The sequence below is a fragment of the Pongo abelii genome, chromosome 3 (assembly GCF_028885655.2).
Source record: "Pongo abelii isolate AG06213 chromosome 3, NHGRI_mPonAbe1-v2.0_pri, whole genome shotgun sequence".
NCBI classification, from domain to species: Eukaryota; Metazoa; Chordata; class Mammalia; order Primates; family Hominidae; genus Pongo; species Pongo abelii.
The window spans coordinates 100,521,441-100,546,355 of NC_071988.2; the positions used below are offsets into that span (position 1 = coordinate 100,521,441).

Here is a 24,915-nt window from a genome sequence, read left to right on the forward strand (position 1 = left end):
CAGTTCAAGGTCTTTAAGAAGAAAATACAATAAGTTAAAAATACTTCTGTACATGGCAGTGATAAAAGCTGGGCACCCATGGAAAAGCAGAAGAGCTCCAGCATGGGGACCAACAAACACAAGGGCTCTAGCTAAACGAGGGACCAAACGTGGAGGAGCCACATCCATTTTATAATAGCTCACAAAAAAATACTTGAATTTAATTTAACTTTGCAGGGCAAAGTTACCCTTTACAACAACAGCTAATTTTATCTTACAATTTACTGTATTCTAAAAGAGGTTTAACATTATTTTGTCTGGAATGGAAGGCAGTCAGCCTTACTTTAAGGAATCTTCTATTTCTTTTAAAAACGATAGATGCTAAAATGCTTCCATAGCAGAACTAGAGAAAAATAAAAGACTGGCCAAACTAATTTCCTCTTATTCTATTTAGTTGGTTTATTTGGCCCTGCATTCGTAGAAATACATAAATAATTTTATGAAATGACATATGGAACATTTTGAGAGTATAAATGTGTATATGGGATACAAGGGCATCAGAGGGATTTTGTTTTGAAATATGCACTTAATGTAGATTGATACCATAGAATAGAAATTGAAATGATATTACAGATTTCTGCTTTGAATAACTTTGTGAATTTTTCACAAAAGATCTAGATCTTCCTTCTCTTCTGAAGATCTAAATCATATCTTCTCTTTCCTTCTGTCAATCTTCCCAAATGTATTGGTATTCTTTTCTGTGAGAGGTATTATTAATTCTTCTATACAATAAGTATTCAAGGAAAATGTCACTGATTTATTCTTGTTAAGTTTAGGTTGCAAGTGTAAAAATCTATAAACAATCAAAATGATGGTAGGACAAAATGAAAAGGGATGTGCAGTTGCTGACTAATATTAATCTGACAAATTTTAAATATGTTTTCTACAAAGACACCCAAATCCTTCATAACAAAGTCTCATTTTTTTGTGTCATTTCATTCTGAGACTGTATAAATATATGTGTATATAATGTATATTTCTTAATTCTAGATATGTATATTTGCATTATATATGTATATATATTTGTGTGTATACATATTCACATACATTTCATATCTATAGCATCAACTACTTCATAATAAAAGTGATATGTGTAACTTCCAAGTAAAATGGTTTAAAGAAGAAATTGCTTGCTTGCCACTTAATCTCTTTTTCCCTTCTTACAAAATGGAACATGGACTAGTATGTGTAATCCAACCTCAACCAATACAGAGAAGAACACTGGAGGAAATGGAAGAGTAACAAGATATCTATAGGGAAGGAGCTTCCCTGCTGGCCTGGAAATTCTCATCCCTGGATCATTAGATAAGACAGAAATAAAATTCTATTTTGTTTGAGACTTTGAATTTTAGGGTTTTTGTTGTTGTTGTTGTTGTTGTTACAGCTGCTTAAAATATACACCAAAAGTAATATATTTGCCATCTTGACTTTTTAATTTGTGCATCCTTCCCTTTTCATTCCTGTTCTCTCAAGGCCTTTTTTTTTTTATTATTATATAAACCTCCCAACATAAATATTTTCAAAAAGCATGCAAAAAAGCAGTCCTAACTGGGAAGGAAACAACGTAAGAGATAAATGTACGGGTCAGTTTTTACTGCTAGGATGGACCATCTGAAAAACATTGCAAAGACACTCACTTTTCTTTATTTTCAGATGCAAATTTGATCATTTCTTCTTGGCCTTTGTTCATTTATTATTTTATTTTACATTAATTTGAGTAGGGGTCTTGCTCTATCACTCAGGCTGGAGTGCAGTGGCATAATCATGATCACTGCAGCCTCAAACTCCAAGGAAGCCTGGGACGATAGGTGCGCATCACTACGCCCGCTCTTCTTGACCTTTGTTAATCACAGTGATGATCAAGATAACATAGTGAGAGAATTGGTGAACTGGGAATTTTTAAGGGGAGACGGGAAAGGAACACAGTGCCATTTGAAAGTAGCTAGCTGTTCAGATAGGAAGGCTCCTTGGAGCAGATAGGCTTTGGTCTGAGATAAAACATTTGGGCAACCTTCTAGAATTAAGTCAATAATGCTTCCCTTTTTGTTTTGGGAGAAGAATGTAATTGGTATTCTTTTGACTTGGATAATGGACGTTACCACTCTGTCAGACTCCTTGGTAGGTTTAAAAGTTGCTGAGAATAAGTTTGCAGATTGGCATCGGAACCAAAAGAAGTAAGAGTATGAAAACACAGACCTTTTCACTTAAAGATCAAAATGATTAGAATGTCTCTAATGAGCCTGGATGGCCTCACTGAGAAAGAAATCTCCACACATTTTCTGACCTCTTTCATCTTTATATCACATTTTTGTTTTTAATATATGATTGTTTTACTAATTTTTAAAAACTCATGTTGATTCATTTTGTTATTTTTCCTCTGCTCTATGGCATACTTTTCTTAGTGACAGCTCGACAGCTCTTCAACCATCATTTGTTTTTCTGTTTTTGCACCTCTTTTGTCTTTTAATTGTTAACATATTTGGACTGAGATATTTACATATTTCAATAAAATTAGAATTGAGAAGATCCTTTATTTAGCCAAATTTTCTCTGATCTTATCACGAACCTCAGCATCTGTAGATAGTAGTTTCTCAGTTAAAAAATTATGGTCTACAGAGCAGAGTCAACTTGAGTGTCAGCGATTTAAACTGTATTCATCACAAAATACAAATTTGAAGAAAATTGCAAGCAATTTTATTAAAAAATGTAAAACAGCACAACATTGCAAAATATATTATTCAGAAAATTGCCAATGACACAATGTTAGAAACAGGTACAGGGTAAGAAAATGATTAAGAATGTGTATGTGAACCAAAAATAATTATCCCATTTATTTTTTAAGGTTCAAATAATTCATATAAAGACATTTTTAATTTTGCTTTAATAACAGAAATGTTAGTTCTATATTTTGGCAAGAATATTTTTATATTTTCAGCAATGAATAAAGTTCATTGAACAGCCAATGAGATAATGATATTAAATTGTAAGCCCAATATACATATTTCAAAGAAATTATATAATTTTTACTACTTTTACTGCTCCATTTCATCCTCAAAAATATCCTTTTTGGGATTTTTATATGGTCACACTACCTAGAAATTATGTGTATGAGAGTATTAAACCCAATGAAACACTTGAATCTAGGTAGTGACGGTGGGGGTGCTGGTTTCAGGCAGACTGTAAGAGTGATTTGAGAACCCCTCTTGAGCCCCTTGCCCTAATATCTTGAGTATGCTATACCTGTTTTGGTGCAAATTAAAAGAACTCTGTCAGTGAAAAGGTGTCATAATGAGATGCCAGGGTTCCTGTGGCAAGGAGCAGACATAGGTGAATATAATCCTAGGAATAAAGAGACTACATTTCTTTCTCTACCCACCACGTCCCACGTGATGCACTAAGAAGCTGTCCCCAGACTGGCAGTGGTACCTCATGTCTCTGTCATAGTAGCAGTCACCTGTCTTCACGGGCTGAATTCTTTCTCAGGATGTTCTTTGGTTCTTCATGTAGAGAATGCTGCCGGGACTGACCCATGTCTTTTCTGAATCACCTCTGACATATGACCAGGTTAGGCCATAGATAGACTTTATCTTCAAATAGAGGCTCTTCCCCCACCATGTATGCAAATAAAGTGGTGATTAATAACTAAGGTAAAATACTTTACATAGAGCTTAAATATTTATTCAAAAATCTTGGAAAACAAGACTCCTAATACTATACTGCCTTTTAGAAAATTATATTCCACATATTTCACAAAGTAAAACATGACTGCCATGGCAGTACAGTCATCAGTTCATTTCTGAGATCTAGAAGTTTTATGTGCCTAAAATTTTACATATCATTTGAAAGATTGTTCAATTTCTCTAGAAAAGCTGGTATGGCTCAATGAACAGGGCCTTCTTCCTAAGCTGTGCATCTGGGTAGGATGCTGGCACATGTTTGTTTTACCTGTGGGATGTCCTGGTTCACAAAAGCTTTTTTCACTTCCTGCTCTCATTTGATAGGAAGCAGTGAGATGGGGAATCTTTTCATATGAACATAGAAGCAAGAAGATGTGATCTTATCATTTGATTATCTATTATAAGGACACTTAAAAGAATAGAATGGTGAGAAAAAAGCTTTCTCCTCTTTAATAAGAGGATCTCAAACAGGCATCTTCCTCATTTTCTAGGTATATTGAAAGACTCTCAAATGGTATAACATAATAATCCTCAAAAATCTAGTTTTCATCATTTTTTCTACTAGTAATTTGTACATTTCTCTTCTTTACATCCCCTTTGAAATTAATTAGCCTATACTACTTACATGTCTACTTCTTCAGAGTTAACTCATTTATAAAAACAGATGTTTCCCTGGGGAATATGCTTTCATGCTTGCTTTATGCAGCTCTGGCAAGCCCTGTTCCAACTATCTGACATTTCACTCTTCTTAATAGAGAAGTTATGATGGAAGAATATTCACAGCCAAAATTCAAGCAATTAAGGGAACATTGATTTCCATATGGAATCAATGAAAAGCTGGATGTCTGAGCAAGTTAGAGATGACTTAACTTTGGGCCTTTCTATCTTCATTTCCTTATTTATCTTTAAACAAGAAAGAGAACTGTATTGCATTTGCTTTTAAGGGCTGTAATAACAAAATACCACAGACTGTGTGGCTTAAATGACAGAAATATATAGTCTCCCAGTTTGGGATGCTAGAAGCCTGAGATCAAGGTGTTGGCTGAGTTGATTTTCTAAGGCCTCTCTCCTTGGCTTGCAGATGGCCATTTTCTCCCTGTATCTTCACACAGTCTTCCCTCTCTAGGTGTTATCTGTGTCTAATCTCCTCTTATTATAAGGATACTAGTCAAATCAGATTGGGCCCATCCTAATGGCTTCATTTTAACTTAATTATTTCTTTAAAGGTGTTATGTCCAAATAGTTACATTCTGAGAGAGTAGGAATTAGAAGTTCACACATGAATTTTGGGAGGGACAAAATTCAGCCCATAACAGAAATCATGGTTATAACTTTTATTTTTCAATAACAGTACTTTGAAAAATGACATTGTGTCTGTTTCTTACATTTTAAAAGGAATACAACATGTTTAAGACCACAGGACATCTGCATAGGTAAGTATAAATCTTGTTGGCATTTTAATTTTCTCACTGGAAACCTTGTTTTCATGGGCAAGTGCTGAAGGTTCTGGAAGATTTTTTCGTTATTGCTCTCCTTATGAAAGCAGCTGTTCAATGAACACAGCATATTTTGTTACCTCATCAAGAAGCAGAGGAAGATTATGTTGTGATCAAGTTTTGTATGGCTATAGTCAATGCTTTTCTGATTGTTTGAACCTGGTGATTGATTTAATAGGTATACTCCAGGGCAGTTACTCATCCCTGATATATGTCCAACCCAAAACTCCAAGTTATTTATGTAAACGATGCTTTATATGCCTTCCATGCAGATAAATCCCAGTTGACAGAACTGTTTAAGAGATGAGTGTGCTCTCAATTGGGATTACGGACACAGTATTTATCTATATCAACTTTCATGTTACTTCACTGGCAAACTGGGAGCTTTGGAGGATAAGAGGATAAGATATGATTGGGAGAATCTATTTTCTGCTCTGAAGGTAGTATCTCAACATTTCAGTACACTGTGCATCTAGGAAGACATCAGAAAACAAACAAAGAAAACAGTCTTGAGAACAGATGATTTGTCTTTGAAAAATAAAAACATCTCTAAACCATGGGGAAAATCTAAAACTAGAGCCATTCAGATATACTCAGAAGTTGGAAAATGTTCTTATGTGTAACAAGTTCTGCATTTTTAGCTTTGGCTGAGGATTTTTTCTTTTATACGGTAGAATATGAGCCTTATATGTTCTTTACATACACATGATTATTAGAAGATCAAAAAGCTACATATGATTTCTGGTTTAAAAATTATGGAGTAGGAACTATGATCTTTCCTCTTCTTTTATAAGAAATCACCCAAAAGCTAAAAAATAATGAGACAAAGGTAAAACAAATGGTAGAGATACATAAAACCTGATAGAGCTGGGAGACACATAAAACCTCAAAACAATAACCACAATGTAAGAAGGGAGTATATTGCTTGTTTCCTATGGCGAATTCAACTATAATATCCTTTGCTAAGAATAATTTTGCACAAACAATTTAATTTTATTTATATTGTAAGAGACTAGAACAATCCAGAAAGAAAATTCTATTTTCTTAATATATTTCTAAAACATTCAACAGCATTTTACTTCTTTGACCATGTAAAGGACATATGGAACCTATATTGAAAATATATGGACCTAGTTTCCATATATCCAAATAAATTTCCACTATGTTCTAGTTTTATAACTTTGCCCCTAGGTAATTCCATGGATATGAAATTATATATGGGAAACACCAAGATAATTATTTTATGAAGGGAAACTAGTGCGCTCTCATGCCCTATATACTTTACAAAAATTAAAAGAAGAAGAAGGGGAAAAAATCCTCATTAATGTATGCTTGCAAAACAATGGCAGTCATTTTCCTGGCTGAAAACTAAATTATTGTGCATTATAGTGTGCATGTCTATGATAAGTAGATTACTATAGATCATTCCGAGAGGAGGTAGAAGGAAGATTGCACTAACATTAGCTTCTCTGGTATTTGCAGGCTGTAAATTTCGTTAAATGATGGATGCAAAGATGGAAGACAGATGGAGAGAGGAAAAGACAGAATCAGATACTGGATGAGTTAGTACTGCTGCCTGTGCTTCAGAGCTGTCTTGTTACCACAAGGCCGGCAAGCATCAATGTCCCCACATCCCCCTCTGCCTCCCCCTGAAATGTACCGATTTATATGAAAATTAAGATTACAAATTAAAGCCTGGCTATCCTGGAGTTTTCCAGTTCATCAGCCATCCAATAAAAATGATGTCAAGCCTGTATGCATAATTCCCAGAAGATTACTTTCGTCCTTACAGCTAAGCCCTGTCCCTGATATGAAAGATCTCTATCCACTTTTATTGAAATAAAGAACTAACATCATAATCCCAATATTGAGGTATAATCTTCATTATCTCCTGACCCTCTTGAGGTTCCCCCAATCTATATTACTTCAGATTTGGTTTATGTATAATCCTTATGTATTTACTTTTATTGAGATAGGATTAAAAACTAAAAAAAAAGCTTCAAAAAATCCTTATGATCTCATGATTGAGTTTCATTTCACCAACAATCAACTAATGTGTTAGACTGAGTTTTTTTTTAAGTGCTTCTTATAGTTATATAGTCCAAGCTTGCAAAGGCATTAATTGGTCCCATGTGTTTCCTGTTTCATTACATTAATTATTTCCAATTCAACTTGGTTTGTGAAATAATGGCATCATCTTCTTTTCCTATTTATTAGAAAAGGTATGGGAGGGGGATGTATGAAAAGATAAGCATACACATAAAATAATCCAAAGTAACTTTAATCTCTTTTCTTAGGAAGTTTTGATTCATACCTATAGTTAATTACTGGTAAACCACAATCTACCAACCTTTTCTTTCCCCCAGAGCCTTAACAGCCTCTGGCTATGCCTCAGGCTGTTAACTACCAAACTAGTCACTAATGCTGGTCAAGATGATTTCTTGGAGATTATTGCTCATTTATTTTTTTAACAGACAAAACAGAATTTGCTTTGCACATGGACTAAAATAATACTTTAGCCATTTTTTTCCTTTCAAAAACATAAACACCGATGAAAATCACATTGTACTGTGGTATTTTCAAAGCATTTCATAGGTTATTTTAGCTGTATTTTCCAACTGAAAACTGGATTTGCAATGCTCAGGATTTCGCTGGTAATCATCATGTTTGCTTATTGTTTCCTATTATATTTGGTAAAACACATCTTGATTAAGAGATTTGATGTGTTCTCTATTTACCTGTACCTCTTATTTTTACCTTTTGTCCAAGGATATGTTAGGAAGATATTTGTTTTTTTATAATTACAAACAGGGTATGGAAATAGAAATACTTCATTATTGGTATAAAACAGCACTGAAGTGTTTTCTTCTTAACGTAGTATTTGTTTGAAAAGAATTCTTATTCTATCGGTTTTTTTTTTTTTTTTTTTTTTTTTTGAGACAGAGTCTCGCTCTGTCGCCCAGGCTGGAATGCAGTGGCACAATCTCGGCTCACTGCAACCTCCACCTCCTGGGTTCATGCCATTCTTCTGCCTCAGCTTCTGGAGTAGCTGGGACTACGGGTGCCCGCCACCACGCCCGGCTAATCTTTTGTATTTTTAGTAGAGACGAGGTTTCACCGTGTTAGCCAGGATGGTCTTGATCTCCTGACCTCGTGATCCGCCCGCCTCAGCCTCCCAAAGTGCTGGGATTACAGGCGTGAGCCACCGCACCCAGCCTATTCTATCGTTATTGATATAAAATGGGATTCATTATAATTTTTATTGGCTCAATTATTCCTCATCTGTGAACCACTCATTTTCATTCATTCGTGCTTTTACTTGAGCACCTGCTATTGCCTGGGCACATTCAGAGACAAATTAGAGAATGGAGAAAAAACTAGAAAGACAAAAACAATCTATGATCACTTAGTCATCTTTCTGCCAAAAATAATATTCAAACATAAAAACACGTATTGGAATGATTAGACTTATTAAAATGTTTACTCAACAACTAAAAAGGAAATGGATGAAACAATATTTTGGTACCCTTAATATTTTCTGGTTATCAGTTTATTTCTGTGAATTTCCTTATTTTACTCTCGCAACAACTCTACAGTTCCTTAAAGCAACCTTATACCTATTTTGTGGATGTGGAAATTGAGACTTTAGAATTGCTGAAGATATAGAAGAAACAAGAAGGTACTGGAAGAAAGATGCAGAAAAGAAAGCTTCAGGGGTTCAAATACAACAATGCTCATTTACTTAGCACCTTAATTCCTGCACTTGCTTATAGACAGAAAATGCCTCCTTCCTTTCTTTTGAAAACTGTGGCTCAAGATGGCAGGACACCCCATGGAGTCCCAGTTTACATCTTGAAACAGGTAGAGTAAGAATGGTTTTGGTTAGGTAGGTTTAACCTACCAACTGGAGGTTTATTTGAATTAAATATAAATATTATTTACAGGAACAAGTCTGCCAGTTACTAATAATTTATAAAAGTTGCTTATTACCAGCTATAATGTAGGTTTTATTGACCGATAGATTTAACTGTGGGAAGAAGTAGCAGAAAGAGAAAAGGAAGTGAAAAGGTGATATGGGAGTGTGGCTTATTTTGAAGGAATTCTAGTTTTGGCCAGGGTGTATAATGTAAGCTAGAAAAGAATAACACTGGACACCAGGGTTGAGTGAAGAATTCATTTACGTCTTTGGCTTAGCCCAGTGCTATTTGACTTAAGACAGTGTGTATGGTGTCCTGGAAAAGGTTTATAATTTATAAAGCTTTGAATTCTCAGGGATAAGCCATGAATTACAGGGTGATTTCAAAAGCTTTACATTCTAAGATAAGCCACTATTATGCTTTTTCCTCATTAAAGACAGGAACTTGTTTTTTAGCAAAACTGACCCAAATGTTTTTTAATAAGAATTGTACTGGCATGCAAAAATTTAAACTATAAATACAGTCTTTTCATTATTCAGGGTACCCAATTATTATAAAAACTACTTTATATTATGAAAATAAAATTCAAGTCAGTAATAAAAAATACTTTTTTTCTTGAACAAAGAAAACAGAAGATCCAATACAACTGTCATAAAGTCTTTTTTTCACCTTGCCTTTATAAAAATAGCATCTTTGACTTTCTAACAGCTGACAATTTTCTCTTTCATACATTGTCACTCCTAAACCAGTTTTCTAACTCTGAATTCAGATTTCTATCATCTGGTGACAAATGACAATTTCAGGTTATTTCATGGCACTCCTACTAGCCTGCCAAGGATAGTTTTGATAGGGTTGCTGTCTTTATAAAGCAAGGTATATGCAATTACATATTTCAACATTTCCAAAGCAGGTACCTTAGGGTATAACTCTAGGTATAACCTAGAGTGAATGAGTTTAACCTCTGTGATACTACTACCTATTAACTCAATGCAATTGAGGCAATGATGCTAATTAAGCACACAAAAGCTGTGACGTTTCAGCTTAAATACCTACTGGATACAAGCTTAATCTACCCCATCCCTAACAATTATAAAGATAATAAAATTAAAGAACATGTATTAAATGTTGAAAAATATATATTAGATTATTGCCTTTCAAGGGCTACACAGACATGAGTACTTTTTAAGGAACTCAAATTCTGCATTCTCAAGTTCCACATGTATGCCTTTCTAAAATGATCTGCCTAAGAGCAGTTCTATGGGGCTGCCTCTTTCTCACCTTTCTTTCACATTAATCTATCTGCCACTTTACAAAAGAGATGTACCTCTCACCCACTGGGAATCTTACTATGCGACACTGTCCCAGGATGCAAAAATGTCTTGATTGCCAAAGGAGCAATTAGAAATATTTGTTTCCTAAAAGCCTCCTTATACAAGAGAGTACATGATTTTTCAAAATTCTTTATAACATTTATTATTTAACAAACAGTCAAACTTTTAACTTGTGTACCAGCTTTCAGGAATAAAAGCCAGACTTAACACTCTCGTTAGAGTTATGGTAATGAAAAACCAGCCAGATGCTTGCCCTAATGTACTATCATGGTTTACTAATGTTTTATTTATTTATTTAAGAGTTGGGGTTCTTGGCCGGGTGCGGTGGCTCATGCCTGTAATCCCAGCACTTTGGGAGGCCAAAGCGGGTAGATCACCTGAGGTTAGGAGCTTGAGACCAGCCTGGCCAACATGGTGAAACCCCATCTCTACTAAAAATACAAAACTTAGCCAGGCGTCGTGGCACACACCTGTAGTCTCAGTTACTCGGGAGGGTGAGGCAGGAGAATTACCTGGGAGGTGGAGGTTGCAGTGAACTGAGATTGTGCCACTGGACTCCAGCCTGGGTGTGACAGAGACAGACTCCATCCCCCAAAAAAAAAAGTGTTGGGGTCTTGCTTAGGCTGCCCAGGCTGATCTCGAACTCCTGGCCTCAAGAGATCTTCCCACATCAGCCTCCTGATTAGTTGGGATTACCGGTATGAGGCACCACGCCCAGCCAGTTTACTGAAGTTTTTGAATATGTAAAAATTTTGGTCACTGTGTGTATGTGTGTTTGTGTGAATTTCTTTTACTCAAAACCATGTAAATAGGAGATTAAGTACAGTTCGCTTTACATGAAAAGTATATTACATATGAATGCTTAGGTCATAGAGAGTAAAAGGTAACTTTTATTGAGTCTTTTCTTTTTAAATGAATGTATAGAAAGCTGGCTTGCTGTATTTACAGGAATTCACCTTCTCCATATTTTATCCCTTAAAATGTCCACATACATGCATACATTTGTCATTGCTGACACAGTTATTGTTTGATAATACATTCTCTGAAACACTGGTTCTTTTCGGGACCATCAAAGAGGAAACAAAAAAAATGATCACTGTTACTCTACACCCGTTTAAATTGAGGGGTAAAAATGTCTAAAAGTAAAAATGTTTACAGTAACATTTTTTGCAAATTACAATGCAGGTTTTTTTTACACTAACTCATTACACAATAACCCTGAAAGCACAAAAGTTATTTTTATCTCTATTTTGTAAATGAGAAAACTGATGTGCTAGAGGATATCCAGGTGGTAATAAGCCAAACTAGGACTAAAATTTAAGCTGTTGGACTCTGCACCCTGTGACTTCTCAATCTATTGAACCACCTCTTGTGAAAATTGCTCAACTTGCTAAGGACTGTGTTCTCCAGGTAAGCTCCTGTAAAATGCAGTTGAGGTGATGACACCATTCCAAAGGTGTGAAATCTATCTTAATTTTGGTTAGGAAAGCATGTATGTATGATTTAAAATGAAGAGTTTTTTCCCCAGAACTTCACAAAACGTAATTCCCATGCCCTAATAAGGAAACATAGTGTTTAAATAACCCTTCAAGTGCACCTCAAGGAAATGATCTGTGTCTTACTAGATTTCAAAGAAGCATTCATGTCTAGGAAAAAATATTAATATAAAAAAGGACCTTGATAAGTCACTTAGTCTGTTTCATTGGATTTTGGCTGGGTACTGTGTTCTTAAAAGCTCTAACTCAAGACGCCCAGATGGTGATGGGATATGAGGAGCTAATGACATGCATGGAAGGACATGTGGTTCCAGACATGCTAGGTGTCTGGTTCCTAACAAGACACTGCAGAATTTGAGATTTTTGCTCTGGAAACAAATTGGGACAAATTTCATGGTGTGATTTGTGAATGTTCTCATCCTTTAGGCTTGTGCTGTATACTGCCATTGCCAAGTTGTAGCTATTGTTTGCTTGAAAAGAAAGGATGAGGAGGAAAGTAATGACCAAAAAAGCCCTAAAAAATAACATACAAGATCTCACATTTATGTAAAATACATACGGAAGAATGTGTGTCAAATGTTCACACGTACTTTTAAAATATTTTTAATTTATAAATTATTTTTAGAACAGTTTTAAGTTTACAGAAAGTGAGCAGAGTTCCCATATACCATCTCACCCTTTCCCACGTTTTATAATAAACAAAAATTTGTTATATCTCCTCTGAATTATTTGCTTCTTTTGATGAATTAATTTGTCTGGAGAGTATTACCATGGAAAAAAGCTCCCTTCTATTATCTTTATGAAGAATTCAACGCCTTGTACTGATCAGTGATTTTCAGATGACCGTGTGCAAAACAATCAACTGGAGGGTTGTTAAAAATACAGGACTGATTTTGTAAATCTGAGCCAGAGACAAAGAAACTGCATTTTTAACATAGCACCCAGGTGATTCTGATGCACTAAGCATATGAACTACACTTTGAGAAACAATAGGCTAGAAATTCTTATCCCTGGATGGAAAATCTCTATTAGACCACCTGAACCCATACATAGGTCTGCTGCTCCTTAAAATTAAAAAAAAAAAAAAAAAAAAAAAAAAAAAAGACTCAGTCTTTTTCAAATCCTGTCAAATGTTGTCAGCATGGAAAACAATTTCAGTGTCTGAGCTAATTTATCAACCAATGAACACAATAAATTGAGTGAGAATTAGAAGTGAAACTTTTAAAAACCTCATACACCATTCACTTGCCTAGAAGCCAATGAGGCAAAATTGGTATATCAAAGCATCCTAATAGATATAATGTTGATTATCAATACATTTTATACTATATACACTTTTTTGCTGTACACATTTTTAACGAACTCTATTTTTATTGAAATTATTAGGCCATCAAGACATAAACTCAAACAGGATTTATGTAAATGTATATTTAAGAAGGGGAATCTGAATTATTTAGGGTCTAATCTATTATTAAATGACCTAATGGACAGTCACGGGTGTTTTGGACCCCAGTCCAAGGGTTGGAGATGAGCTTTAAGACCCTTACTAGTCAAAGTGTGGTTCCGGGACCAGCAACATGAGCAATGTAGGAACTAGTTAGAAATGCAGATACTCAGACCCCACCAGACATACTGAGAAAAAAATCTGCATTTTTTAACATAATACCCAAATGACTTAGCTGCACATAAAAAATAAAGAAAACTTTCTTTCCAGTGTTTCAGTCCTGATCCTTTCTAAATTTTCCTGGCTGTGGACTAATTCCCAGTACTATTCCCCATTTCTCCCATATATCCACACCCCATTATTTTTATTTCAGATGTTCATCTCTAGCTTCTTGCTCTTATCTCCAAAGGGAAAATCACACAGACTCTAACTAGGAACTCACAGGCTTCATTCACAAGTTTTCCTCTTTTAACCAAAGAAAACTTAGTGAGCTGATCAATATCTTTGAATAATCTGCTAGCAGACCTGAGCACAACCAGTTTATTTAAAGCTGCAAGTGAATAAAATATAGCTAGTACAAGGGTATTCACACCATTAACTGTCCTCCCTCCTTGCTTCAAAGCCTTGCTTTGCTCTCTCTAGGACTGTGCCTCAGTAAAAAGTAGTCAGTCCCCTCAGAATTTAAAAAAAAAAAAAAATCACTTTTCCTGTGTAAAAAGAACAATGCTATTACAAAAAAAATGGTGCCACAGACTCCCACAATTTGTGTTTCAAAAAGCCACTGCTGCTGCTAAATCACCACTACTATTCTGGAACCATTATGAACATGCTAATCTATGCCCAAAGCAATATTAGTATTATTGTTTATTTTATTTTCATTATCTAAACAGGGATAGCCCAAACCAGATAAGCTGCTATAATTCTGCTTCCTCCTGGTACGAGACTGGGAAAGAAGATATAATGATAACAAAGAAATGCAGCCAATTGTTTTAGTAAATAACACTGCAGAAGTCATATATCATTTCCTATTTTCCAATTGCTCCAACTCCTATCAAGTTACTAGAGACAGCAAGTCAATGTGCCTGGTGCTGGAGAAAAATCATTCAGGTAAGCTGAGGCTACTCCTTCTGTTTCTCCATCTGCTAAGCTGTTAACACAAAGACATATTGACAAAAGCTCAAGGAAAACATGGAATACTTCATCAGTAAGATTATGCTGCCCTAGAGACAGATGTTAGAAAGCTGTAATATTTAAAAATAAAGAGATAAACACATGGTTGAAAGCAAAGAATAAAATAATTTAGCGTTGAGATAGAATATTAAAAAGAAAAAAGGAAAAGATGGAAAGATAGATTTTACCATACTGTATTGGCACAAGAAACGGCAAATCCTTTCATGTAGGGAAAAACTTTTATATCTGCCTCAGGCAATCATTTACCACTAGGTAGACATTCTTAGAGAGCAATGGGGTAGATCTGTAAGAAGTGCTTAGCAGGGCTAATTATGATTACACAGAAAAGACTTACCTCTTGTCACCAGATAAAGTCCAGGCTTTGACTTAAATCCACACACACCAGTTTTCATAAAAGTTTAAACATGAAAAATGTTATATACTTTGGTAATTCACATTCAGTAAACACAAAAACAACATTAAGTAATGATAACTCTGGATTTATCTGGTAACTTTTACTGCAGAGGTCAAGGTACTTTGTCTTCACTTATTTTTACTAGAGAAAAATAATAAAAGTAGATTGTAGGTTATATAAATATTTACAATTGACATACAGTAGCCATGTATTAAGCAAACACATTTTTAAACAGCAGAGTCTCCATTTTTGCTAAAATTTTAACACATTTATAAATAAAATGCAAAGAGTAGGAACAGGAAAGTAGAAGGAACTTTGGCTTTGAATTCAAACAGAATTGGGTTCAGATCCAAGATATTTAATTCACTTCTCTGAGCTTCAGTTCCCTCATCTGTGAAATGGATAATACTACCTACTTTACAGGGTTGCTGAGAGGGTTAAATATATAACTAATGAAGGCCCCGGCATTGTGTGTGAACACTGCAGGTACTCAATAAATGCCAAGTGACATCATCACAAAAAAACTAACACAAACAAGCACATTAGAGATTCCAATTTAATTACCGTTTGTCCTTTTCTTAAAATCTCCAAGTTCTGATTGTACAGTAGAAGCTCCTAACTTAACACCTTTTCCCACTGGGAAGGTGATGCCCTCCTCCCCCAAAAAAAAGGGGGGGTGGGTGGGGGGGTGGAATAGTACAAAGGAGGAGTTCCCAGAGAAAGGAAAAGGAAACCGAATACTTCTTCCAGGAAAGAGGAGGAAGAGGGCATGAGGTCTGACTTCATGGTCCTGACTACTTCACCTCCTCAAGGATGAAAACTCAGGTAAATAATGGTTAAAAAACAAAAACAAAAACTAAAAGCTGGAAAGCTTTAAGAGTTTGCCCTGCTTCCTGTTCATCATTCTAAAAGAAGAAAAACTTGCAGGATAGCCACACCCAACAGAGGACTACTACAAACAGAATAAAATGGCAGCGTAGTGTGAGTAGGCCAAGAAAGGTTCTGTAATGGCAGGTCTCAAAGTGCCTTGGCTGTTGTGCAGTGGCTCTTGTGTCCAGGTATTCCTTCATGATCCCAGCAGGATATGTGAAAGGTGGTTGTTTATAGAGTTGAGAGTGAGAAGCCATTCTGATCACTGTGAGATGATCCCCACAGCAGATGCTGCAGAACAGACAGACTAAGCCAGGGTTCACAGGGTAGATGTGGTTGAGACATGAGGACCTGAAATGCTGTTGAAAAATGAGAAGAAAACAAATGAGAAAGGGAGAGCTATAAGGTCTGACAGCTCTGAAAGAATACTGGTTTAGTTAATGATAGACTGGAATGGCAGATAAAGAAACCCAGTAACTAGTTTGGACTAGATATATCTCCATGGAAGTCAGTGAGAATTCAGATAACTGCACAAAGACCACACACAGATCTGGGGCTCTCTCCCCTCCCTGCCATAAGAACACATGAACTTTTCCTGACATCTAAAGGACATTTCTGCCAGGAGAAAGGGACAGAAAGAACACCAAAACACTGTGATTTACCCCCAAAGAACCTATTTGAAAACTAAAGAAACTGAGATAATTTTGCTTGTCATCTTTAAATTCTATCCCATCCTACTCCACTCAAAAAAAAATTTATTCCAATTCTAAAGAAATGAAAGGCCTTTTTAGCTCTTGATAAGTTAGATGCAATGTGTCCAACTCTATAAGTCATATTTTCTTTCTGTAAGGCCTGGACAGGAAACCAAAATAACTATAATGTTCCTTTATTCACAAATTAAAGTGCCCTAATTACATCAGGTAAGAGGAAGTAGTATCACACATACATTATTTTTCTCTCCTTTAAAAAAAATTATTATATGGGTAATTTGAGAGGTCCATTCATTCATTCATTCAATAAATATTTACTCAGTACCTTCCCATCTATCATATGCACACAGAAGTAAATAAGATTGAGGTTGACTATTATGCACAGAGCAGTTAAAAAGCATTTTTGTACAAAATCATTGTTATAGAAAATTCTGTTGCCAGAATAACAAGTGAAGCCAGTTGCAAGAGGTAATATTATGTAAAATCTTATTTTTTAAAGTATATTTGCTATAACAAAAGAGACACAAGATATGGAGGAATAGGTCAGAAAGACTATCATCATTGCCTTTTTCATTTTTGCATGAACAGGCATGCAAAAGAAGTTATATAAAAACATTATATAGCTGTTTTAGTTATCTCAGTAAATACTGCTTGAAAATTTTAAGAAATTAAACTGAAAAAATCAAATAACACTGTAATAAAGGCTATAGGATAGTTTGTTGTTTAAGAGTATAGGTATTTTTCATAAAGATTCCCTTTAAAATGTTAGTATTATAGTCCTTTTTTTGAGACAGGGTCTTGCTCTGTCACCCAGACTGGAGCACAGTGGTACAATCATGGCTCACAGGAGCCTCAAACTCCTGGGCACAAGTGATCCTCCAGCCTCAGCCTCCTGAGTAGCTAGGACTACAAGTACGCACCAGCATACACCACCACGCTGGCTAATGTTTTTTAGTTTTTGTAGAGACTAGGTCTTGCTATGCTTTCAAGGCTGGTCTTGAACTCCCGGCCTCATGCAAAGCTCCCACCTTGGTCTCCCAAAGTGCTGGGATTACAGGCATGAGCCGCTGTGCCCACCCCAAGCCCTTAATGTCTTAGCTTATTAAGTTCAAAGTTTTACATTATCAGGTTTTCTTAAAGGTGGGCTATGGAAGCCTGACAAATATATGCTATTTGTCGATATGGTGTTATAAACATGAAACAGAATATTATGGCTTTACTTTAAAAAAAAAAATCCTATAATTTTCCAAAGATATTTATCTAATAGAAATGGCATTGTAGAATATTTTCAGAAAGGCTTTTATGCTGGCTCTTTGAATCATTGCCCATTCAAATAATTTTAAATATTCTATCTAACCTCCTGTACCATAAAGCTCACTGGATTTCATATACCAGAGCATAGAGTAAAAAATTTAGGAAAAACCTCTGCTTTTATCAGTTACTTCTGACAAAGTTGGTATTTCAGTCATCCTACATGTACATCATACACTGATTGAAAGGTGACATTGTTAGAGGTTATAAATAATTCAACAAATGGCATCTATCTGATTAGTATTTCAAAACAATATTTTATCTCTTCCCAACCCCCTCTTTATCTTCATAGAGCGCAGTCGCATTTGAAATCTATGGTTTCTGGCATATCTGGGGTAAGGTTATACTAGGAATTTACCAGACCTGTCAGTCTGTAGGTTTCTTCCATATTTCATTATATCATTCCAATTATAATTAGTTGTCTGGTAAAATTAAGAACAGTCTATTTCAGTGAATGCTCATGTGAACATTAACAACTTTTTGTTAGAATGACAGTTTAGCGACAGAAAGAATAAACCAGAAAGGGAGAGTCACTGAAGTAACCTTACTTAACTCAATGTTGCCAGCTCAATTGAAAATGCTAAGATTTTGCATTTTTTTCATTTTTGTTATTAATCATCAAGCACATATTTCTTGTCAGGAGATAAGCAGCAGTTTGATGACATTCCTGCCTCAACCAGCATGTTTTGAACTGACCTGTCTTCATTGCTATGGCTCCCAAGAAACTGCCGTTGACGAGCATTGATTCAGCTGAATGCTTTGACATTTAACTTGTCAGTGAAAGCTATTTTAATCATTAAGATGCATTTCCCTTCCAAGATTGCAAACTGTTGCTGCTCATACACAACATTCTATCATTTGATTACCGTGGAGAAGAAGAGAACCTGAAAAGTTACTCTTACTATCGATTATATTAAGAGCTAAAATTTATTATTTTACTGTGTGTGAGGAGTTGTGCTTAGCAATTTACATAGATTGACTCATTTAATCTTCTCAATCATGGAATCTGACCACCTGAATTTGCATCCTTGTTTTCCACTTACTATCTGTATAACATGCAGCCATCTCTGTGATATGATTTCCTCAATCACAAAATGGAGTAATAGTACCTACCTCACAGGCTTATTATGAGGAATAAATGAAACACATCATTAACAGTGCTTAGAATTAATACCTGCAAAACAGTGCGTTTTCATAGTGTGAAAAGTAAAAAATGACGAAATCAACCAGTTCTTCACCAACTGTCCTGCTCAGCATCACTTCTAACTCTGTCTCTGTTCCCAAATCCAAATGTACAGATAGGGAAAATGAAAAAAATTTTTTTAGGACATTTTCCTATAGGTATTTGAACTCCAGCTCCACAGGAGGGAGAACCACAATTGTAGAAGGATAGTACTTTGCAGTATGAGCCTTTTAAATGTTTTTCCTCTTCTTTCTTTCTTCACTGTAGCCTTTCTTCACTCAGGGAGCTAGACCAATGTACTGGTGAATCCCTATTAAATGGGATGGAAGTGAAGATTTAGACAGTTTTGGGGACTTCAGAGGAGAGGGGTCATTTGTTCCAGGTTTTAATTAGCGGCATAATGGCAGCAAGATAACAGAATCCCATAGTTTTCCATGCCCAAGTTTGTGAAGCAGCAGAATAAATATATGTCAGGTGTTTATATAGACAACCTTAGACAGCCTAACAGAGTTCCCTGGGCCATGTCATGGAGTGAGAGCAGCTGTATGATCCCATTGCTCCTAACTGGGCATGGAAGCAAAACTTCTCATAGTCCAGAGCACCACTAGGATGTTTCCTATTGTGGCAGAAACTATGCTGTGTTGTCGCTGAACTCCTTCCTTTCTTTCCTGAGCACAAAGCTAAACTAAATATCATAGCCTCCCCTGCAGTTAGCTGGGTAAGACTTGACTTTTAAAACCTTTATGAACCACTATATACATTCTTTTCTCTCATCTGCTAGTTGAATGTATATGAACCAGTTGAAGGTCTTATGATTATAGAAAAAAGACAAGAGTCATTGAATTAGGAGCTCTTAACCCAGGATCTATTTAATAAAATGTAGAAGAACCATGACCTTGGATTTGGAACAAAAACAATTCTGTATTTTCATCAACCTCTAACTGAAATCTGGCAATTCTTTAAATTATGAACGTAGGAATCAATGCATAGTAATATTAGCAATACTTGAGACTTTGTCACCAATAAAAATCATAGGTATTTTCATATCACATTATAGATACTTAAGGTATCTTAAATATCATTTATACTAAAATTTACTTTGAAATAATAGTAGTTATTAGGCTATTCAATATGCTAACAAAAAGCACATATATTACAACAAAAATATTTTTAAAATAGTTTGATAACTATATCAATGAAATTGTTTTCCTTTGTAATCTGGTATAATTTTTACATCTTCTAAAAGCATTTTTCTGCTTCACCAGATTGCCAAAGGGAGCTACAGAAAATCAAGAATCCCCGTTCTAAATGATGCCTGAATGATACCATGGAGTAGGGTCCATCTTTTCCCCTTCACTCCACATCACCACCACACTGATGACCCACATTGTACTATGATGTGAGAAATAAGATTTTACTGGGTTAAGTTACTGAGATTTGGAAGTCAATTTTTAGAGCAGTTAGCCTGTGCAGACTAATACTCATACACCCTTGCTACCAAAATGGTAAGAGACCTCTGGTTGGAAAAGACTCAGAAGTGAATCCTGAGGATCAAAGCTTGGATGGGGCCATTGAATATGTCTCAGCAGATAACAACTCAGAAAGACGGTGAAGCTCAGTCTAGGAAACACTTCCTTCAACTTAGAAATAAAGTTCAATTACAGTATCATAAAGAAACAGTTCAATTATTCTTGAATTTGTATGCTGAAATTTATAACTGTGACACAACAATGAATTTTCTTATTTATTATTTCTCTCTTCTTTTACTAGAGTGGCAGTTATTTTGTTTCTCATAGCAGATATTAAGTGCTTTTGAATTCATCAAAGTTTTATAGGTCTATGTGTGTATATATAAATATATATATATATGGTTTTAAAACAACCTCTGATTAGCTCTGTTCTCAGCTAGAGATTAACACTGAAGAGAAGCAAATAACTACAAAGATGAGATCAATATTGTGTAAGTCCTTCTACGAAGGAATGTGAAAGCTGAAATTTTTTTTAAAAGGTTTGTTGATTCAAATAGTCTTGAGAGAGCCCTCCAGCGTTTTCAAGACAGGTGTAAATTTGACAACGCTTTCTCAAGGCATCAAGTTTTGTTTAATTTCATCTTTGCTTTTAGACTGTTCTGCTGCCTCTATTTTTTAGAACAAATGAATCAGTCACTGTGAAACTTTCAGGCTATTAAAAGTCAGATGCAAAATCTCCTCTGAGGACAGATTCTTTCTAACCACCAAAGATTTACTGTATCTAAATTTTTATAACATACTGAACTGTAACTGAATGAAAATAAAAAGGGATTAGTGTGTTATAATTTGGGTTTCGGCATTAAAATGCAAAAAAAATAGTCCATTTATTCTTAAATGCTATATAATATAAACATCAGTCTGTCTTGATCACTGCTGTATACTCAGCTCCAAGCCTAATGCCTGACAAATATTTTTATGAATGAGTACACTAATCAAACAGCACTTACTGAAATTATATACAGAATACACTATTTATGACTAGACTTTGCCATGAGAAAGTTGCTGCCTTTCATATACGTAAGGATAAGGTGACTAGATTAAGATGTTAAAGCCTGTAAACTGCCAGTAGCTCACTGACCCTTGAAATTCCTAAGGTGATACAAAGTCCTTTGATGGAAGAAATACTGTGGTATTATATTATTACAATTAAGTTGTTTCTAACATACCAATCCTTTAAAACTTAGTTCAGTGGTTTCTTAGTATTAGCATAAGTGTGTATTAAGAAGTACAAGAGCTGGGCGCGGTGACTCACGCCTGTAATCGCACCACTTTGGGGGGCTGAGGCAGTCAGATCACAAGGTCAGGAGTTCGAGACCAGCCTGGCCAATATGCTGAAACTCTGTCTCTACTAAAAATACAAAAATTAGGCCGGGCAGGTGGCTCACGCCTTTAATCCCAGCACTTTGGGAGGCCGAGGCGGACGGATCACGAGGTCAGGAAATCGAGACCATCCTGGCTAACAGAGTGAAACCCCGTCTCTACTAAAAATACAAAAAAATTAGCCAGGCATGGTGGCGGGCGCCTGTAGTCCCAGCTACTCGGGAGGCTGAGGCAGAAGAATGGCGTGAACCCGGGAGGTGGAGCTTGCAGTGAGCCAAGACAGCGCCACTGCACTCCAGCCTCGGCGACAGAGCTACACTGCGTCTCAAAAAAAAAAAAAAAAAAAAAATACAAAAATACAAAAATTAGCCGGGTGAGGTGGCGGGCACCTGTCGTCCCTGCTACTTGGGAGGCTGAGGCTGGAGAATAGCTTGAACCCAGGAGGCGGAGGTTGCAGTGAGTCGAGATCGCGCCATTGCACTCCAGCCTGGGCGACAGAACGAGATTCTGTCTCAAAAAAAAAAAAAAAAAAGTACAAGAATTGTTTTGGCTCTTTAACTTTTCATGCTAATTTTCACACATTCAAAAGAGTAAATGGCATAAGGAACCCACTAAGTACCCATTTCCCAACCCACAAATTATCATTGCCATTCTTATTTCATTTTCCCTCTTCCAATCTTTTTCTTTTTTTGCTGGATTATTTTAAAGGAAATCCTAGGCATCCTATTATTTCAGCTATAATTATTTCTGTATGTATCTTTAACAGATAAGGACTTTCTAAACATAATAATACCATTTAGCTCCTCTAATAAAATTATTAATAATTCCTTAATATAGTCCCTGTTCAAATTTTGCCTGATTATCTCAAAAATGTCTTATACATGGTTTGTTTGAATAAGTATCCAAACAATGTCCCTAACAGTTGAGTTTAATGTATCTGTAAAGTTTAATAGAAAATGCTTCATCTTTTTTTGTGTGTGCCATTTATTTGTTGAAGAAACCAGGTCATTTGTTTTGTAAAAACCTCTCATTCTGGATTGGGCTGTTTGCATCATGGTATAATTTAACAAGTCCCTCTATTTCCTTTAAAATGGTAGTCAGGTCTCATAATTTTCTTTTGGAAAGAATATTTCATAGGTAGTACTGTGCACTTCCTGTTGCATAAGGAGACAGGTATTTGTCTCCACATTTAGTGAAGACTGACTACAATGACTTCAAGTGTTGTCAGTCTGATCCATCATTACAAAGTGCTCCAAATTTTACCTAATGCTATTAGCCACTGATGACTCTTGGCTGGGTCCATTATTTCATCAAGACTTGCAAAATGATGATTTTATATTTCTATCATTATTACTAACTGGAATTCCATAAAGAAAAAATGCCTTTCATCAACTACGTGGTTACCCTGAAATACAACTCATGCCCAGAAAGCAGGATAAATGCTTGTTTCTTCATTGAAATTAATCTACTTTCAGCATGAGTTGGTATCCTATTTAACTTCCAATAGCGTGTAATGAGTCTCCCTCAACTCACTCTAACTTCTCCCTAAGGTCACCAGGTGGTTTTTACCGTAAAACCTCGCAGGGCCAGAATGGGATAAGACAGGATGGAATTGGGCAGGCCAAAGCAGGATACAGGGATTTAGGAGAGGGGGGTACTGGGTCAGGGAAGACAGAATACCTTAAGCGTGCTCTAGGAGGTGGAATCCGAGCTTTCTGAGCTGTCCTGGACGTTGGTGCTCTCCACAGACTCCTTAGGTTCTTTGCTGTCACTACCACTTTCTTCGGTAGCCGGGTTCCTTTGCTGACAGGCCTCTTCAGAACCAGAAAGTGTGCTGCCCTGGGTCTCCTGGTTCTCCCTGGAGCCCAGGACCACATACCCGCCCTTCTTCAGGTCCACTTGTCGTCTCAGCTCATCTGCCATCTGCGAGAGATCCCGCTTCATAGCATAAGCATCTTCCCCATCTGCATAGTATTTAGGTTCCACCTCACTAATCTGAAAGTTGAGGGTGTTAGAATAGAGGTGCAAGGCTGCCCGGTTACTCTTCCTGACGTGCAGAGACACATATTTGGTGTTAAAGTTCTCTATCATGGCCCTGGAGGCCTGGTCCATCAGCTTCTGGGCCAGGCCGAGGCGCCGGTGTGAACGCTTCACGGCCAGTGAGGTGATATGGCCATGCGGGACATCATCTGGGTCCTCCTCCATTTTGGCCAGGACATAGCCCACAATCTTCCCGTCCTCATCCTCAGCGATGTAAGAAAGCTGGGGCCAGGAAAGGCCATGATATAAATAGTATTTCATCTGGTAGTTCTCAGGAAGGCAAAGGAGGTTGCAGTGTTGCATATTCATCAGGTCGTCTGGCCGAGCGTTGCGGATGTTCATAATGGCGGCGGGTAGGGAGCCGGCTGGACTGCAGTGAACCCAGAAGAGGCTGTTGCCGACCTTAAGGGGCACTGTTTGCCTCAGGAATCGAGTCCAGGGAGCTAACACCACCGGGCTGAATCGTGTGGAGGCCGGATGGCGGAAAGGCGAAAGGAGGAGGAGATGGAAAAGATGGTGCCAAACTGCGGCTTTCAGAAGTGCGTCACTGATCCCAGCCAATGAGGTTTTGCTTCATTGTGCGTGTGCGTGCGCAGGGGTTAGGGGGCGGGGAGAGAGGAGTTCATTGTGATCGCCTTGGTTGTAAATAAAGTGATCCATTGCAATTATTATTTTTGTTTCAGTTTTAACTTTTTGGTTTGGGCACATCTGAATAAATTTTCACAAACTGGAGAAAGCCATATAACAGGAACTTAGAGGAAATAAAGAACATTGCATCCCAGAACCCCCACTCCTGTCCCCTTCCAGTACCCGCTTCCAACGTCCCAAGAATTACGATTACCTAGACTTCTGACAGACTTTATATAAATGAAATCATAGTGCATGCATTATTTTTGTGTCAGGTTTTTTTCACTCACTCTTTGTATGTTTCAGCCACCTCGTGTATAGCTGAGGGTTCTTTATATTC

The 24,915-nt window shown here is 36.5% G+C and overlaps 1 protein-coding gene across 6 annotated transcripts in view; it reads right to left on the bottom strand.

The window, feature by feature from the left end:
* The window catches only part of NAA11 (N-alpha-acetyltransferase 11, NatA catalytic subunit), a 96,040-nt gene extending 71,425 nt beyond the window's left edge, over positions 1-24,615 (bottom strand). For 2 of the 6 annotated variants that reach the window (XR_008524586.2, XR_008524588.2), the window contains exon 1: positions 23,589-24,485. Coding sequence is in view for 2 of the 6 variants with exons in the window: in XM_002814911.4 (XP_002814957.1) it covers positions 23,601-24,290 (690 nt within the window). In the remaining 4 variants the exon portion in view is untranslated. Of the gene's footprint in view, positions 1-15,327; positions 16,215-19,069; positions 19,370-23,588 lie in introns of those variants that run through there. The other 4 variants (XM_002814911.4, XM_054554111.1, XR_008524587.2 and 1 more) reach the window with 4 other exon arrangements.
* Between the last annotated feature and the right edge of the window lie 300 nt (positions 24,616-24,915).